General features: G+C 40.5%; 1 protein-coding gene across 1 annotated transcript in view; it reads right to left on the bottom strand.

Annotated features, from left to right (window-relative positions):
• ush2a (Usher syndrome 2A (autosomal recessive, mild)) overlaps window positions 1–17,547 on the bottom strand; it is a 1,262,450-nt gene that overhangs the window by 176,428 nt on the left and 1,068,475 nt on the right. The window contains exons 76-79 of the mRNA XM_068045693.1: window positions 5,473–5,580; window positions 3,855–4,038; window positions 3,031–3,188; window positions 725–883 (exon numbers count right to left, since the gene is read on the bottom strand). Of these exons, the coding sequence (XP_067901794.1) occupies window positions 725–883; window positions 3,031–3,188; window positions 3,855–4,038; window positions 5,473–5,580 (609 nt within the window). The remainder of the gene's footprint in view (window positions 1–724; window positions 884–3,030; window positions 3,189–3,854; window positions 4,039–5,472; window positions 5,581–17,547) is intronic.

Genomic DNA, 17,547 nt, shown 5'->3' on the forward strand with positions numbered 1-17,547 from the left:
GGTTTTCTCCCTGATTCCCATTGACCTCAGTTTTGCTAGGGCTCCTTGATGCCATACTCAGTCAAATGCTGCCTTGATGTCAAGGGCAGTCACTCTCACCTCACCTCTTGAGTTCAGCCCTTTTGTCCATGTTTAAAGCAAGGCTGTAATGAGGTCAGGAGCTGAGTGGCCCTGGCGAAACCCAAACTGAGCGTCACTGAGCAGGTTATTGCGAAGCAAATGCTGCTTGATGGCACAGTTGATGACACCTTCCATCACTTGACTGATGATAGAGAGTAGGCTGATGGGGCGGTAATTGGCCGGGTTGGATTTGTCCTGCATTTTGTGTACAGGACATACCTGGACAATTTTCCACATTGCAGGGTAGATGCCAGTGTTGTAGCTGTACTGGAACAGCTTGGCTAGGGGCGCGGCAAGTTCTGGAGCACAGGTCTTCAGTACTATTGCCGGAATATTGTCAGGGTCCATAGCTTTTGCAGTGTCCAGTGCCTTCAGTCGTTTCTTGATATCACGCGGAGTGAATCGAATTGGCTGAAATCTGGCATCTGTGATGCTGGGGACTTCAGGAGGAGGCCGAGATGGATCATCAACTCGGCACTTGCAATCTAATCAGTCGGGATTTAGTTTGTGTTTCTCTACACCCCTATTACTATTATAAAAGACACACAAACTATCAAATAATCTCTTATATGGCAATAGGAGCCAATAAAATGTTCTGTCTTACCTGGCTGACATGCCTGAATTCTTATCTCATAGTCCGTAAATGGTTTCAGTTCTTTCACTAATAAGAACTGATTATGACCAGCAGGATGAATAATTGCTTGTGCAGTTCCAAGATTTAAAGCAACATTGTATAGAAAGGGGGCTCTGGTATTGAAAACACCTACAAGTGAAGAAAAGATAGTACAAATAGGTTCAATAATGCTGCTCATCAAAGCTAATTGGATCTCAAAATGGCAGAACTCATTTCTACTCTCAGTCTTTCTTTCCTCCTCCAATATGCAGGCTTTTATGGGCCTGAAATTTCCTCAGAGCTGCTCCCACTCCAACCATCATAACTTTACCTGAATGGCAGAGGAAACCCTATTTACATTCATAAACAGGGTTTCTGCCTTACTGCTGACAAGTCTATAGCAGCACTAAGGAAATTCTAAGCTGCCTGATGTCCCTCTTCTACTGTTTTCAACCTTTGGTGCCAGTATCAGAGGCTTTGTTTTGTCCTTTCATCTTGGTTTCTCTTTTTGTTTTAAAAAAAAGACAGACGTCCACAATTCATAATTCAACACTTATTGGCAATAACATATCAATCTCATTCAGAGAGGCCACAAAAATTGCTGGTGTAGAAAATGGAAAAAATCACATTTGTGCAGTAGAGAGAATTTTCTGAGGTTAATGTTAAAGCATGTTGTTGGGTCACATGCTTTCTGGGATTGTTTGATACTACCATGGAATGAAAAACATGGGAGAATGTTCTATTGTTCACCACTGATATCCCTTATCTTGATAAACATAACATTTACCTCAATTTTCTTTAAATTGTAGTTCAACTGTAGCTGTAGTGTGTGACAGCACTCATTAATGGTTTAATCTCTTATGAGCAACTACTGCTTGTACTTAGTAATTCTGCCAAACATCCCTGATAAGAAGGTGGCATCTGCAATAGGTTCTTTCGAAGTAAATTGTGTCTAAATTATATAACTTAAGGTACATGGGTTATGTGGTTTGACAAGTTTTTACTTTGCAGCACGTATTTTAAATTTTTTCTGTTTTAGGATTTTAGGAATACAAATCTTTCAAATTTAGCGCAAGCCTTAATCCATTCTGGCTATAGGCAAGACATCACACTTTAGTTTGTTAGCATTCTCTGTAATGACCTTTTTCATTATTCAGAACAATGAGGCATGGATAGTTAATTCAAGATTTATGAAGCTGAAATGTATGCAGAGAGCAAGTTGATTATTACTTTATCTTTACAAATGGAAAAAGTTAAATTATTAAACTTCCTTGATTAAAAAAAATGTCACCGCACATGTATCACTTACAACGATACATGGTTTTAGACTTCATTCTCTGTGGTATATAGATGGTAAAATTTAACCTATGTGGTGACAAGTATTCTAAATGAAATACTCAGTAATAGATAAGGAAGAGAAAGGGTTAGTATTCAATAAGCAGTTTACAACATTAATTTTTTCACATTTTAACTGTCAAATAGCTTATTATGATAGATCAGGATAAAATGTGTTCCTGTTTGGAGGTAATTTTAACTTAACTCTCCACGTTGTAACATCATCGTGAGCTGCCTATGCCCGTCTTGCCTCCAATGGCAGCTCACCAGTTTGGGCTTCAGGTAGGTCGTGGGGGAAGAGGTAGAACAGGATAAAGAGAGGGAAGCCAGTGCAGGCCGACAGTGGACCATAGCAGTGTGTGTCCTGGTACCACGTGAAGATAAAATTGGAAAAAAAGTAACTGTTGGCAGCTACTGGTTAGGCTGCAGCAAACACTGTAAAACTGAATGGAGTAGGCTCAGCCCTTTCTTCGATCAGTGCTGCCCAATTCCCAGAATCATTAACATATTTAAGGGCCTAACGCCTGTTTAAGGGTGTGTCCTGGACACCTGAATATTGCTGAGGCCAATTTGATGACTGATGTATTTCAGGCATCCTTCAGATACAAAATTGGACATCTGTGCCCCCATTTTCCACCCAAAAATTGGAAACCATTTCTCCCCTATTAAATTTAATTCATCCGATGGTTTCTTTAGCCTGTAACCATATCTCTTTCTTGAGAACAAGGCAGTCGTTCCTGAAACACAATCACAATACTTATATGTGCTAAAATGACACACATGCTAAGTATAATCTTTCAGGTTCAGGCCTGAGGTCACTGAATAAGGATTATAAATTGCTGTGGGAAATAGATTCCCATTTTTGCTTTATTTAATTAAAACATAATCCAATAATGCCTCTCAAATGTCTTGCTTTGGAAATGCTACTGAAAAACATAACACTGTTCTAAATGTTGATATACCAGGTGGAGTCCAGGCGATGAAGAGTGAAAATGGACTCGTCACTGTAATGTTATATGGAGCTGGAATTCTCTCTGGTGTTGATACTGGTGTTTTAACAATGTAATTTTCACTTCTACCACACTCTCCTCCTGTGTTGGCTTGCAATTGGTACACATATCTAGAGAAAAATACAGCAAAGAATTAACAGTAGAATCAAAGTTAAATAATAGTGTTATATAACTCAGCTTATAGTTACTACTTTTGGCTGCAAATTCTGCAGTTTCAATGTAAATATAGATAGCTATGGGATTGGCATTCCTCTGTGTGCTATTTTCAGCATATTGATGTGTTTGCATCAAATTCCTGTGACTAGTATTTTACTAAAATCATTAACCCATTTATTTTGTAATTTGATGCACACATCACAACCAGTAATTTAAAAATATTCCTCCTCTGCCTGTAAGATTTAAAATGAGATTATATCTATGTAGAAATGGTACTTTAGCACTTACACTTATGTTTAGCTCATGTATAGCTCAGCAACTTTCAATGTATTTTTAATTCCTACTCAGATAAAGGAGATAAAAGAGAAGCTGACATAGAGCACAATCATTAAAACACATCAATAAACAAGAGGAGTCACAGAAGACAGTAGGTGATTGAATATCGCCAATATTTGTCTTTTAAGAGCTCTCCTAAAGATTTTTTTAAAGTTTTAATGATTACATATCACCACTGTTTGGCTTTTTAAGAGCAAGTCAAAAGATTCTTTCAGACTCTCACAGATTGGATATCACCAATAATCACTGCTTAAAAGCTTGTTAAAGATCTGCAAAAGTTTTACCTTGTGTTGGGCTGCAAGCCAGTATCTGTGTAGTTCTGATTTATGCTTCCACCAATGAAGATGACGGCATCATCACGTAGTAAATGGTACTCTGTGATGATCCCATTTGGCTTCTTTGGTTCTGTCCAATAGAGTTCCACAATGTTGGAGCATACCACAACATGATGAGGTTTTGGCCAAACTCCTAGCAAGTAAAGATAATTTTTGTGAATTGAGGAGTCATCATTTTTGTTAATTTGTCAGGTGCACCCTAATTAATATTATCCAAAATAATTTTGTCTGAGATAAAATTATCATTATTAAGTATGTTAAGACTGAAATCCATCTGAAAGTTTTTTCTGTTTCAACTCCAGGCTGATGTAGGACACAATTGCTTATTCTGTGGTCTTTCATGAATTATGATCTATAGAAATTAACCCTTAGACAGTCAAAAAGGTCCATAGAAATTCCTGTCCACTGACCAACCAACATTGCTGCTTCTTAAATCCACACGCTGTGATTGAACATTAATATTACAGTAAGAAAGTTACTCAAATATCACAGTTGCCCTATTTCTGCAAAACTAATTCTGCAGAACTAAAATATACACTGAAAAATCAATTGTCATTAAAAATTATTAAAAAAATGTTGGGTGGATTTTGATGGAAACCAGACAGCTGAGGTATTTGCCCACGACAGACAGGGGCCTCATGAATTTATGCAAATCAGGTCCTATTTCTTCAATACAATCTCAAATCTATTTTAACCCAGGCCTCATCAAGGAAGCTGCTATGGCTTTTCCACCAGATGAAGGCAGGTTAGCAGTTTATAGGAAGGAAAAAAAGATCCTTTATGCAAGTCAGAAACTTTCCTTTGTGGGGCTTTGAGACATAAGAGTGCTTCTCTGCGCCCCACACGGATAGCTACAACCTCTCTGTCGTGGACATGTCCCTCCCATTCCCAGTTCATGAGACCCTCGCGAAATCTCCTCTCGCCACTAAACTGCAAGCTAGTAGTCAGCTAAGGGCCCCTAATTTTCATAGCTGGTGGCCATTTGCACCCTCTTCCATCTGGCAGGAAGTGGACTGGTGGCATTTAAATGAGGTCTGGTGCTGTTGGTGAGCAGGAAATTAATTTAATCAAACTGTTTCTTGTTCGAATCACACTCTAAGTTAAAATGCTCCCTTTAATTCTGTTCACAATGTTGTCCTTCACTTTCCCCATTCTTTGTTCTTTCCCACTCTCTTTTTCATATGCCCATCTTTTTTATCGCTTTTGCTTTACTTTTCTTTCTACCTAACCTAAATTATCTGTTTAGTTGTTCCTCCCTGTAAAATGAAGGTTAAAATGTTCTACTTACCTAGTTTCTTCTTTATCCTAGCTCCCACTGTGCATTTTGGAGGTGAAAGCATGTTTTTATAAAAAGCCTGTACATGCCATTTTTCAGTCAACCAAAACCCACACTTGTCAGACTTGACATGGTTACATCATAGATACAATATGGGAAATTTTTTGACCTGATTTTGACATACTGAACCAGGATGAAAGCTGCAAAATCAGTTTATGTAGCACTGTCTTTCAGATCCCCAAAATGCTCATAAAAATAATTTTACCCACTTGCTGTAACTATTTCTCATACCTTCTGGAGAAGCTTGCAGAGTCCTGCCTATTGCAGGCTGGCTTGTGCTGCATCCAACTGAAGTGCATGCAGTCACTGTGAAAGTGTAGTTAGTGTACGGCTGGAGATCTGCAACAGAATAAAGAGACAATTCAATGTGCTATAAACAATATCGCTCAAGTTCATCTGAATGCTTACAATTTCTTATGCACTATTACAGTTAAGTGTTCAATTACTGCTATAATTGAGAAGAATTTCTGCAATGATTCTCCCAATCTCCCTCAGTTTATGCCATTTCTCTGGTGTTTCCTCTGAACTTCTGCCAAAGTCATGATGGGAGATCGGGTAAACCCTCACAGAAATTCCACCCCCGGTGTATAATTTGCATCTTCATACATTTTTTTATGTCTTCTAAACATAGAGTGTGGCTTGCATACCAATATTACTTCCAGAATTTTACCACAATTGCAACCAAACCACTAAGGGGAATGGGGAGAGGGGTAGTTGTATATGTTGACACAACTTATACCTTGGGTTTTACAGTATTTTGGAAATACACATAATCAATTATGATTGGTTAAATTGGTAAATGCTACTTGGAACACTCATACAAGAATTACTTTCACCACCAGCTTGATGGGTATATTCTATGTTGTAGCAGGTGCACATGTTGATGTATGTCAAAGTGTATGTGTAGTACGTGTCTAAGAATTTGCATATTAATGTTTGCGCATCAGGTCCCAGGAGATGCTTTCTGTCCAAAATAACAATGACTGGAATGTTTTATTTTAGGATGGCTTTCAACTTGAATGTTTAAATTAATCACCTAACACTTTCTGCCTTTTTCCTCCATAGCTCATCATTCAAGTGCTGTACTATAAATCGCAATGTTCTACCTATTCCAAGCATCTGTCAGGAATGTTTGTAGCAACTTTTAAATCCCAGTCTTCACTTCCTGCAGTGGATTGTTTGGTAAGGGATGCAGAATTTCTCAGTCAGTACAATCCTCTTCCAATATTATTTTCTACTGAAAATACAAGAAACCAAAATTCTGCAGAGGAACAGCTGCTCTCCTGCTTTGACTTTGGAAATTTCCTAGATGTGTTGTATTAGATGGCATCTCTGCCCACAAGATAAGTTAAGATTAGAGGTAGGGCCAAGAGTTGAGAGAATTAAACCAGGAGTTCCTAGTCCTGAACCTGGCAGGAATGACAGCAACTGGTCTGGACCCCTGAAGCCTATAGGAATATGGGGTCGGGGTTGAGCCTGGGCAATCCCCCTCGACAGGCACATGAGCACCACAGTTTCCAGCAGGCAAAGGTAGGTGCTAATGGAGATGCAGCAGAAGTTGCCTTTCCCAAGTCTGATCCATGCTAATGAGGTACAAATGCCAGAGTAACCACCCAGATAGTGATCTGAGGAGTTCCAAAGCATTTTCAAATTAGATGAATGAGTTATACTTCCCACTGCATACTCAATGTAATTTCTCAATTTGTGCTTTGGTCATCAAATCATAAATACTTAAACTTATCTTTTATACCAATCATTATAAATAGAAATAATAGGTGAATTTTGGGTCCAGTCATTTTTGGTCAGAAATCTATAACATAATTTGAGGCCAGCATAGCATGTGTTGTGAAGAAACTTAAGAAATTGGGTAAAGATGACAGCCTGGACTTTCTGCTCTTACTCGCTTTACAAGCTGCATCGCAACAATAGCAACACTAAGATCATTTATATAGTAACTTTCATGTAGTAAAACATCCTACGCCACTTCACAGGACTGTCATAAAACAAAATTTGACTCCAAACCACATAAAGAGATATTAGAACAGATGCCAAAAAGTTTGGTCGAGGAGATAGGTTTTAAGGAGCATCTTAAAGGAGGAAAGAGTGGTAGAGAGGCAGCGACGTTTAGGGCAAGTATACCAGAGCTTAAAGCCATGACAGCTGAAGGCACAGCTGCCAATGGTGGAGCAATTAAAATTGGGAATGCACAAAAGGCCAGAATTGGAGGATAAGTTAGTCCACCAATCTAATTCAGACCTGACTCGAGATGACGGTCCAGCCCAGACTCTGCCAAAGTCCTCTGCTACAATGGAGGTGGAGTTTTGTTGCAGCAAAATTCTTCTCTACCTCCTTTTTGGCTTATGAATGGCACAATCTATGACTGCTTACGCGGGTGTTGGGCTCCCCTCTTCGAATGCTTAATTTGTGTCCTGTTTTCAAATAACATAAATAGTGGAAAATGCATTGGAAGATGTATTCCCTCATTGGTATTTGGTTTACATGTGTCCATGAAGGGCATGGCCCAGCAAACTTCATGGGCACAAAATTTGGATGTGTGGTGCCCATATTTTGGGTGCTATGAGTGGCTTGAGGTATCCAAAAGGGTGTGAGTCGTGCCGAATGGGCATTAGAAAGCGCGCAGTTAGTGTATACCAGAAGTATCAAATCATGGCATCAATCCACGTGTAACTCTGATTTGACGCCAGCATTGCCATTTGGAGCTCAACACTTCAGCTGATGCCACCTCTTAATCATGCATGGCTGAACATAGGTTCAGCAAAAGGAATTAACCCCCATGAGCACAATTTAGAGGGAACATCAACTACCTGCAGGTTATTTGCTGATATGATTTCTAATGATTGTTGCTATGATTGTACAAGTCGTTGGTCCTTTCTGGAGTTCTTTAAAATTGCTAAAATCTACTGGGATTGGTGTGGCAGGTGCTAAAGGAATTCATTCTGACTTCAAGGCTGCTGAACAAACCAGTTGCCCCCAGACATGAGTGGATTAGTACGCATTCCCCTTGGAATACAATATGACTTGGAGAATGAACAGAGGCCATGCAGAGAAGGACAAGCTGCTGGAATAGGGAGGAGGAGAAGGGGAGCAGGGCTTTCAGCAGAAGGCCATATATGCCCAGGGTGTTCATGGAGCAATTCTCTGACCTGAACCTCAGCAAGAAACAGTGTGTCAGATGTCTGCGCTTCAGTAAGTGTCCTCGCTGAAATCTGCCCCCTGCTGCAGCCACAACTGCAACCTCAGAACAGGGCAAGGGCCGCATTACCAGTGATTGTGAAGGTGACCTTGCTCATGAACTTTCAGGGGTCTGGCTCCTGTTGTGAAAGTGCTTCTATTTTTTAATATTAATTTTTGAGGACTCGTGGTTGAAGATTGTAGAAATGGATTCATTTGGAGAACTGAAGTGATTCTATAGATGCTGGACTTTGTTTTTTTTTTTAAAAAAGGCCATTAGAAGGACTTGAGCTTTTTGTTTAAAAACATTTACTGGATGGCACATGTCTTCAGCTAAATGAACAGCAGGTGCCTTCTGACTATGGGAGTTTTTACAGAGATGTGACAGGTTAAGATTTATGGTGGTCAAGAGTTGGTTTCATTTTGAATACTGTTTTGAGTCAGTTGGAGATAAGCCTGCTAAGCGAGCAGCCACCACCAGCTCATCCTTTTCCATCTCTCTGAGAAACCCTACGAATCCAGTGTATGATAACTGAAATCCCTGATACCGCATTTCTCCTGGAAAGCCTATGAGATTAATTCTTGATGCCACCTGAAAAGAACTGCTCCAGAAAGATGCCAGTGACAGCCGTCGAAGTGTATTTGGGACGCCAGAATAAAGGGACAACTGATATCATTCCATATCTTCTCCTTTTCCTTCAAGAATTAACAAGTAGTTGACCAAAGTTTTCACTGGACAAGTCTTGTTTTATAATAAATTCATAATTTTGTTGTTTATTAAAGAAACCTGGTTGGTGGATTTTATTCTGAAATAAAAATAGAGTATATAATTGGCCATATTGGCAACTGGGTAAACACTTAAATATATGTTGTGACCTGTGGAGAAGTGGAACTAGAGGAAGACAATGCACTCCTCCCGCCTTGGTCATAACATATAATTGGGGGCTCTGTGAGGGATAGCCCAAAGCTGACGACGTACAATTGTAAGTGGGGTAATGAGAATTGAAAAGGGGAAAAGGAAAACACAAGGTTTCTTGTGCATTAGAGTAAAGTTTACACTGCCAGAATGGCTTTGTCAGTTGCTATGACCTTTCTGGAGAGGGAGGTCTTATCCCTGAGTGATTTGAAAAATGTAACCAAGGTTAGGCTAGAAGAATTGGCAGAAAAGTTGGAGTTAGAGTTAAAACTAAGGGCAAAGAAAGCAGACATAATTGAGGTAATAGCACAGGATTTGAAACTTAGTTGAATTAGCTAGAGTTCAGTTGCAGATGAAGTAGTTTGAACGGGAAAGAGAATTGGCAATGAAGAAACTGGAACTTGAAAGACAGGAAAGGGCAAAAGAGAGAGCATTTCAAAGGGAAAGAGAGTAGAGGGAGGAGAGAGAAAGGGAACAAGAAAGGGAATACGAATTTAAAAAGCTGGAACGAAGACAAAAGGATGGCCTTGACTCCAGTGAAACTTCTGGTGAGGAAAGAGCTGACTCCAGCCCAGGACCCAGTGGAGAGTTATTTGTGCAAGCCCTCCCAAAGTTTGAGGAAAGGGACGTAGAGGCATTTTTCATTTCTTTTGAAAAGATAGCTAGACAAATGAAGTGGCCGAAGGAAAGCTGGACACTGCTTATGCAAAGCATGTTGATGGGCAGAGCTCATGAAGTTTATGCCATGCTTTCTGAGGAGGCTTCTGCAGATTATGGGATGGCAAAAAAGGCTATTTTTGCTGGTAATGAGCTAGTCCCTGAAGCTTATTGGCAGAAATTAAGAAACCTCTGGAAACCGCCTGGGCAGACTTATATAGAATTTGAAAGGATAAAGCAAATTAACTTTGATCGTTAGATGCAGGCACTAAAGGTAGAGTTCACATTTGAGACCCTTAGGGAAATAATTCTCCTGGAATAATTTAAAAATTCACTCCATCCGTTAGTAAGAACCCATGTAGAGAACCAGAAGTTTCAATAGCCAGACAGGCAGTTGAGATTGCAGATGATTACAACCTTGTTTACAAGTCCAAACCCTTTGTCTGTCACCCCCACAAACCTGAGAAGGGTAGAAGGTGGGACGGTGAAAGGAAGGCAAGTAGCCGGGAACGTGTAGTGACAGCTGGGAACACTCTGGGATCTCCTCCTCAGGCCATAAAGGAAGATGCTGAGAATGGAAGTCAGGTCCGAAGTGTTTCCATTAACACAAGGTGGGACACCTTCATGCAGAATGCTGGAGTTGTGGGGTAAACCCATGGGACTTATTGGGGTACACAAGGCCAATGCAGAGAAAGGGGCCCTGACTGAGAGTTTGACAGATCAGGCTGTAGCTCTGACTGCAGTTGTAAGGTCAAGTACAAAAACCGCTGTGAGGGCGGGGGCATGAACAAGGTACCTGAGAGCTACAGGGAATACTTGTCAAAAGGAAATGTAACTCCTCATCCCTCAAGTGAGGCAGGTAAACCTAGAGCTATACTTAGGGATACAGGAGCCACTCAAACTCTTTTGCTGGAGAAAGCCATAACATTTTCACCAGAGAGCATACTGAATGCCAAGGTTTTAGTGAATGTTTTCGGCAGGGAGTATATACCCGTACCTTTGTATCAGGTGTACCTGGAGTGTGACCTAATGTCTGGAATGGTAACCATAGGAGTTGTCCATAGTTTGCCGGTAGAAGGAGTTGACCTACTCCTGGGGAATTATTTAGCTGGAGCGAAGGTAGTAGCTTCTCCAGTAGTCACAGAAAGACCAAGTGAAACCAAGGGGACAGAGCTGTTGCAGGAAAAGGTTCCAGGAATTTTTCCTCCATGTGTAGTGACCCAAGCAATGGCTCAACAAGTTCCATTTTTGGAGGTCAGATTGGCACCACAGACAGATAACTGAATATCTGAAAATTTCTTCGGGGCTTTGGATAATCTGAAGGAAATGTTCAATAAGTCTTCTCTGATCAAGGCTCAGCAAGCTGATTCAGAGTTAAGTACATTGGCACAATCAGCTCTAACTGAAGTTGAAGCAAAGGGAGTTCCGGAAGGCTACTATATTAAAAATGGGTTTCTGATGAGGAAGTGAAGACCTCCTCACAGACTTGCGGATGAAGAATGGACGATTGTTCACCAGATAGTGGTACTGCCCGGGTATTGTCAAGAAATATTAATGATAGCCCATGAAATTCCTATGGCGGGACATGGTGGGGATTCAGAAGACCCAATCACATATAAGTCAACAGTTTCACTGGCAGGTCTTTTCAAGGACGTGTTGCATTTTGCAAAATGTGCTGTATGTGCCAGATTGTGCGAAAACTGCAACCTGCGATAAAACCGGCATCTCTAACTCCCATACCAGTTTTTGGGGAACAATTTAGTAGGGTGTTGGTAGACTGTGTGGGACCTTTACCGAAAACAAAAGTGGGACACCCATATATACTCACTATTATGGATATGGCTACTTGGTTCCCAGAGGCCATTCCCTTGAGAACAATTTCTGCTAAGGTAGTGGTAAAAAGGTTAACCCAGTTCTTCACTCGATATGGATTACTGATTGAGATTCAGTCGGATGAAGGTTCCAATTTTATGTCTAAAACTTTCCAGGAAGTTATGAGTAATCTGGGTATAATACAGTTAAAGTCTTCAGCATACCACCAAGAGACACAGGGCATTAGAAAGGTACCATCAGACACTCAAAACAATGATCAGGGTACACTGCCATGAATATCCTTGTGATTGGGATAAAGGGCTAGAATTTCTTTTGTTTGCCACTAGGGATTCACCTAATGAGTCAACCGGTTTTAATCCTTTTGGATCCTTTTGTAATCCTTATGGACATGAGATAAGACGTCTTCTAAAACTAATCCGAGAAAAGTTTTTAGAACAGGGGGGGCGAATCCTCTGTATGAGATTAAGAATCCGTGTTCAGGGAGCAGCTCACGAGAGCCTGCAAAGTGGCTCAGGAACACCTGAAAGCTTCCCAAACAACTATGAAGAAATGGACATACAAGCATGCCAAAACCTGAATATTTCAGCCAGGTGATGACATGTTAGTATTACTGCCTTTACAGGTTAAACCACTGAAAGCATGCCACAGTGGCGCAGTGGTTAGCACCACAGCTTCAGGGACCCGGGTTCGATTCTGGGTACTGCCTGTGCAGAGTTTGCAAGTTCTCCCTGTGACTGTGTGGGCTTTTGCCGGGTGCTCTGGTTTCCTCCCACAGCCAAAGACTTGCAGGTTGATAGGTAAATTGGCTATTGTAAATTGTCCCTAGTGTAGGTAGGTGGTAGGGAATATGGGATTACTGTAGGGTTAGTATAAATGGGTGGTTGTTGGTCGGCACAGACTCGGTGGGCCGAAGGGCCTGTTTCAGTGCTGTATCTCTAAATAAAATAAATATAGAGTAGTCAAAAGGATTGGTAAAGTAAATTATTTGATCGCTGGCAAAAGAATCGGCTGTGTCACATCAATATGTTGAAACAATATCACCGCCGAGAGGAGGATAAGCCAGCACAGGTATGTCAGGTAGTAGGGACAGTGAAGGATTAAAGGGATAGTGAGAATGAGGCAGAAGGAGGCCTACACAATTCTCAAATTTAACCTCCTACTCTCCGGTTAGCTAATACTGAATTGTTAGGGAGATTAGACACTATGCTTTCATATTTAGATGCAGAACAACGAGAAGACCTAACAAGGCTACTCACACCATTTAAAGGATTCTGTAGGGACAAACCAGGATGTCTAACCTTAGCCATACATGATGTGGATACAGGAGAATCCTCTCCTATAAAACAGCATCTTTATCATTTAAGTCCACAGAAATAGGCCCAGGTGAAAGCAGAAATCAAATACACATTGGAAAACTACCTATTTGAACCCAGCCAAAGCAGCTGGAGTTCCCCAGTCAAGTTAATGCCTAAGCCTGACAGTTCAACTATACTTTGCATAGACAGAAAGGTGAATGCAGTAACAAAGGCAGACTCCTACCCAATTCCTCACTTGGAAGACTGTATTGACAGAGTTGGCAGTGCCACGTTTCTTACCAAAATAGATTTGTTGAAGGGATACTTGCAAATTCCTTTTACACCCCAAGCTAAAGAAATATCGGCCTTTGTCACACCAGACGGTCTTTTCCAATGCTGAGTGATGTCAATTAGGCTAAAAATTGCCCCAGCAACTTCTCAGAGACTAATGAACTAAGTGGTAGCCAGGATTCCTAACTGCATGGTTTACCTTGATGATGTGCTAGTATACAGTGACACTTGGAAGGACCATTTGGAACAACTAAAAGCTCTGTTTAGAAAATGACAATCGGCTGAATTGGTGATAGACCTTGCCAAAAGTGAATTTGTAAAAGCGCGGGTAATTTACTTAGGGCATATAGTAGGGCAAGGACAAGTATTGCCAAGAACAGCAAAAGTACAAACATTGTTGGAGTTCCCTGTCCCTAAGACTAAACAAAATCATGAGGTTTTTGGGGATGTGTGGTTTCTACCACAAGTTTGTACCATATTTTAGCACTATTGCTGTTCCACTGATGGATTTGCTACAAAAATAAAAGCCAAGGTAGTGTGGTCAGAAGAGTGCCAAGTATTTTTTGAGAGGATGAATGCCATTTTAATCAATGAACTAGTGTTGGCTGCCCCAAATTTCACTAAGCCCTTCAAGGTAGAAATTGATGCTAGTGACCTGGGAATTGGTGCAGTCTTAGACTAGATTAGAAGATTAGAACATTACAGCGCAGTACAGGCCCTTCGGCCCTCGATGTTGCGCCGACCTGTGAAACCATCTGACCTACACTATTCCATTTTCATCCATATGTCTATCCAATGACCATTTAAATGCCCTTAAAGTTGGCGAGTCTACTACTGTTGCAGGCAGGGCGTTCCACGTCCCTACTACTCTCTGAGTAAAGAAACTACCTCTAACATCTGTCCTATATCTATCACCCCTCAATTTAAAGCTATGTCCCCTCGTGTTTGCCATCACCATCCGAGGAAAAAGACTCTCACTATCCACCCTATCTAACCCTCTGATTATCTTATATGTCTCTATTAAGTCACCTCTCCTCCTCCTTCTCTCCAACGAAAACAACCTCAAGTCCCTCAGCCTTTCCTCGTAAGACCTTCCCTCCATACCAGGCAACATCCTAGTAAATCTCCTCTGCACCCTTTCCAAAGCTTCCACATCCTTCCTATAATGCGGTGACCAAAACTGCACGCAATACTCCAGGTGCGGTCTCACCAGAGTTTTGTACAGCTGCAGCATGACCTCGTGGCTCCGAAACTCGATCCCCCTACTAATAAAAGCTAACACACCATATGCCTTCTTAACAGCCCTATTAACCTGGGTAGCAACTTTCAGGGATTTATGTACCTGGACACCAAGATCTCTCTGTTCATCTACACTACCAAGAATCTTCCCATTAGCCCAGTACTCTGCATTCCTGTTACTCCTTCCAAAGTGAATCACCTCACACTTTTCCGCATTAAACTCCATTTGCCATCTCTCAGCCCAGCTCTGCAGCCTATCTATGTCCCTCTGTACCCTACAACATCCTTCGGCACTATCCACAATTCCACCGACCTTCGTGTCATCCGCAAATTTACTAACCCACCCTTCTACACCCTCTTCCAGGTCATTTATAAAAATGACAAACAGCAGTGGCCCCAAAACAGATCCTTGCGGTACACCACTAGTAACTAAACTCCAGGATGAACATTTGCCATCAACCACCACCCTCTGTCTTCTTTCAGCTAGCCAATTTCTGATCCAAAGCTCTAAATCACCTTCAACCCCATACTTCCGTATTTTCTGCAATAGCCTACCGTGGGGAACCTTATCAAATGCCTTACTGAAATCCATATACACCACATCCACTGCTTTACCCTCATCCACCTGTTTGGTCACCTTCTCGAAAAACTCAATAAGGTCTGTGAGGCACGACCGACCCTTCACAAAACCGTGCTGACTATCACTAATGAACTTATTCTTTTCAAGATGATTATAAATCCTGTCTCTTATAACCTTTTCCAACATTTTACCCACAACCGAAGTAAGGCTCACAGGTCTATAATTACCAGGGCTGTCTCTGCTCCCCTTCTTGATCAAGGGGACAACATTTGCATGTCCTATTACAAGACGATGAATCGGGCACAGAAAGGCCAGTGGGAAACTTTTCCAAAAAGCTAAATCGACACCAAAAGAAATACTCAACAGTGGAAAAAGAAACCCAGTGCTTACTACTAGCTCTTAAGCATTTTGAAGTACATGTCCACCACAACTACAGAGAGACACTGGTATATACTAAGCATAACCCCCTAGCCTTTGTGGAAAAATTCAAAAGCCAGAATGCCAGACTATTTCGGTGGAGTTTACTAGTGCAGCCCTATCACTTAAAAATTATCCACATTGCGGGGAAAAACAATGTCATTGCTGATGTCGTGTCTAGAATTTAATGTTGCTTTGAGTTATCTGAGTACAGAGATGGTACAAAGCAGAACTGTGGAAAAGAGAAACTGAGCAGAACAGGGGAAAAATGGGATTAATGTAGGATTAGTATAAATGGGTGGTTGATGGTCGGCTCGGACTCGGTGGGCCGAAGGGCCTGTTTCGGTGCTGTATCTCTCTATGACTCTAAATACTGTATTAGCTACGGGTAAAAAGTGAATGAGAATGAGTGTGTAAATGTGTTTTAATATTTTTCATCTTTTTTTCCCACCCTTTGTAATGAAATGCATTTGAAAAAGGTGTTTTTCCAAGGATGGAGGTATTATGAAAGCGCTTCTGTTTTTTGATTTTTTTTGTGGGGCGGGGTGGCTCGTGGTTGAAGAGTGTAGAAATGGATTCTTTTGAAGGATTGAAGTGATTCTGGAAATTGATTTTTTTTAGAAAAAAGGTCATTGGAAGGACTTGAGCTTTCTGTTTAAAGACAACATTTACTGGTTTGGGCCTCGTGCTGGTGCGCCTCAGCGGATTGAGTGGTTACATTAGCAATATCTTGCCCATTTTGGGCAACTGTCGAATCTCTTGGCAGGTCAACAGAACAGGAAACCTCAACCATCTCACAAAATTGTATAAATCAACAACAATTAACTGCTTGCAATTAATTAAAGGGAAGTTGCATGGAGTAGACTGCATGGCAGATTAAATAGTGTGACATTTCACTCCTGAAATCAAAGCACAAATCCGAAGCAGTCAAGCACAAAGAAAATCATTCATTTTTGATTTATGTCAGAGGGTGAGATGAAATTAATTTTAGAAATGGGTTGAGACTATCCAATCAGCACAAAGCTGACAGAATTTGGCACTGAATTTACAACTGAAAAGCATATCAAAATATTTGGTAATTGGAAAAATTCACAAAGGCACAAAAAGTAGTGATAATACAACCTGTGGACATACTTTCTCATTTGGTGCAAAATAAATATTAAATTGATAAATAAATATCTGCAAACCTTTTATTTTACTTTTAACTTTCACTCAAAAGAAATTGAAGCTGCTTTCGTCATTTATTATATTCAGGTTACTTTATAGAGCCTAAAACTGATTTGTTGAACTTCCTTTAAATTCCTGTCATTGCATTCTTGCAATATCCATCGATTTACAGAGTGATAATGATGCTTAATCAATGTTCTGTTTTTCTATCCAATTTGTTTCAGGCCTCAGATTTGTTTAATTTTCACTAATCGTTTCCATCAGAGTCAGACCATGACACAAATTTATCAGGGTTGTTTATAATGTGCTGACTATACAACAGTGTTGCATAATTTTAAAATTAAAAAATGGCCAGTACAACAATAAAGAGGAATAACTAATAGAGAATTTAATGTTGCTGTGGTGTCATTCTATTAAGTGTTGCAGTTCTTAGGATTTTATTTTCATATTTATATGAATAGTGAGTTGCACAGTGAGCTATCTGGTGATTTACGTGCCTTGGACAGAATTCGACAGTTTTTGTGTGCTAATGCTCTCAAGGTGCTTTTCTATTCTGTGACGCAGAACATCATTTTACAGCACTCAATAGATATTGTTTACTTAATTTACATACGTTTTTAGGGTGTTTTCATATTGCAAGAACGGGGAATAGGGAGAATGTAGTTTTTCACCACACAGTAAGAATAATTAAATCATTTCTTCCCAGGTTGATGAGGTAA

The sequence above is a fragment of the Heterodontus francisci genome, chromosome 13 (assembly GCF_036365525.1).
Source record: "Heterodontus francisci isolate sHetFra1 chromosome 13, sHetFra1.hap1, whole genome shotgun sequence".
NCBI classification, from domain to species: Eukaryota; Metazoa; Chordata; class Chondrichthyes; order Heterodontiformes; family Heterodontidae; genus Heterodontus; species Heterodontus francisci.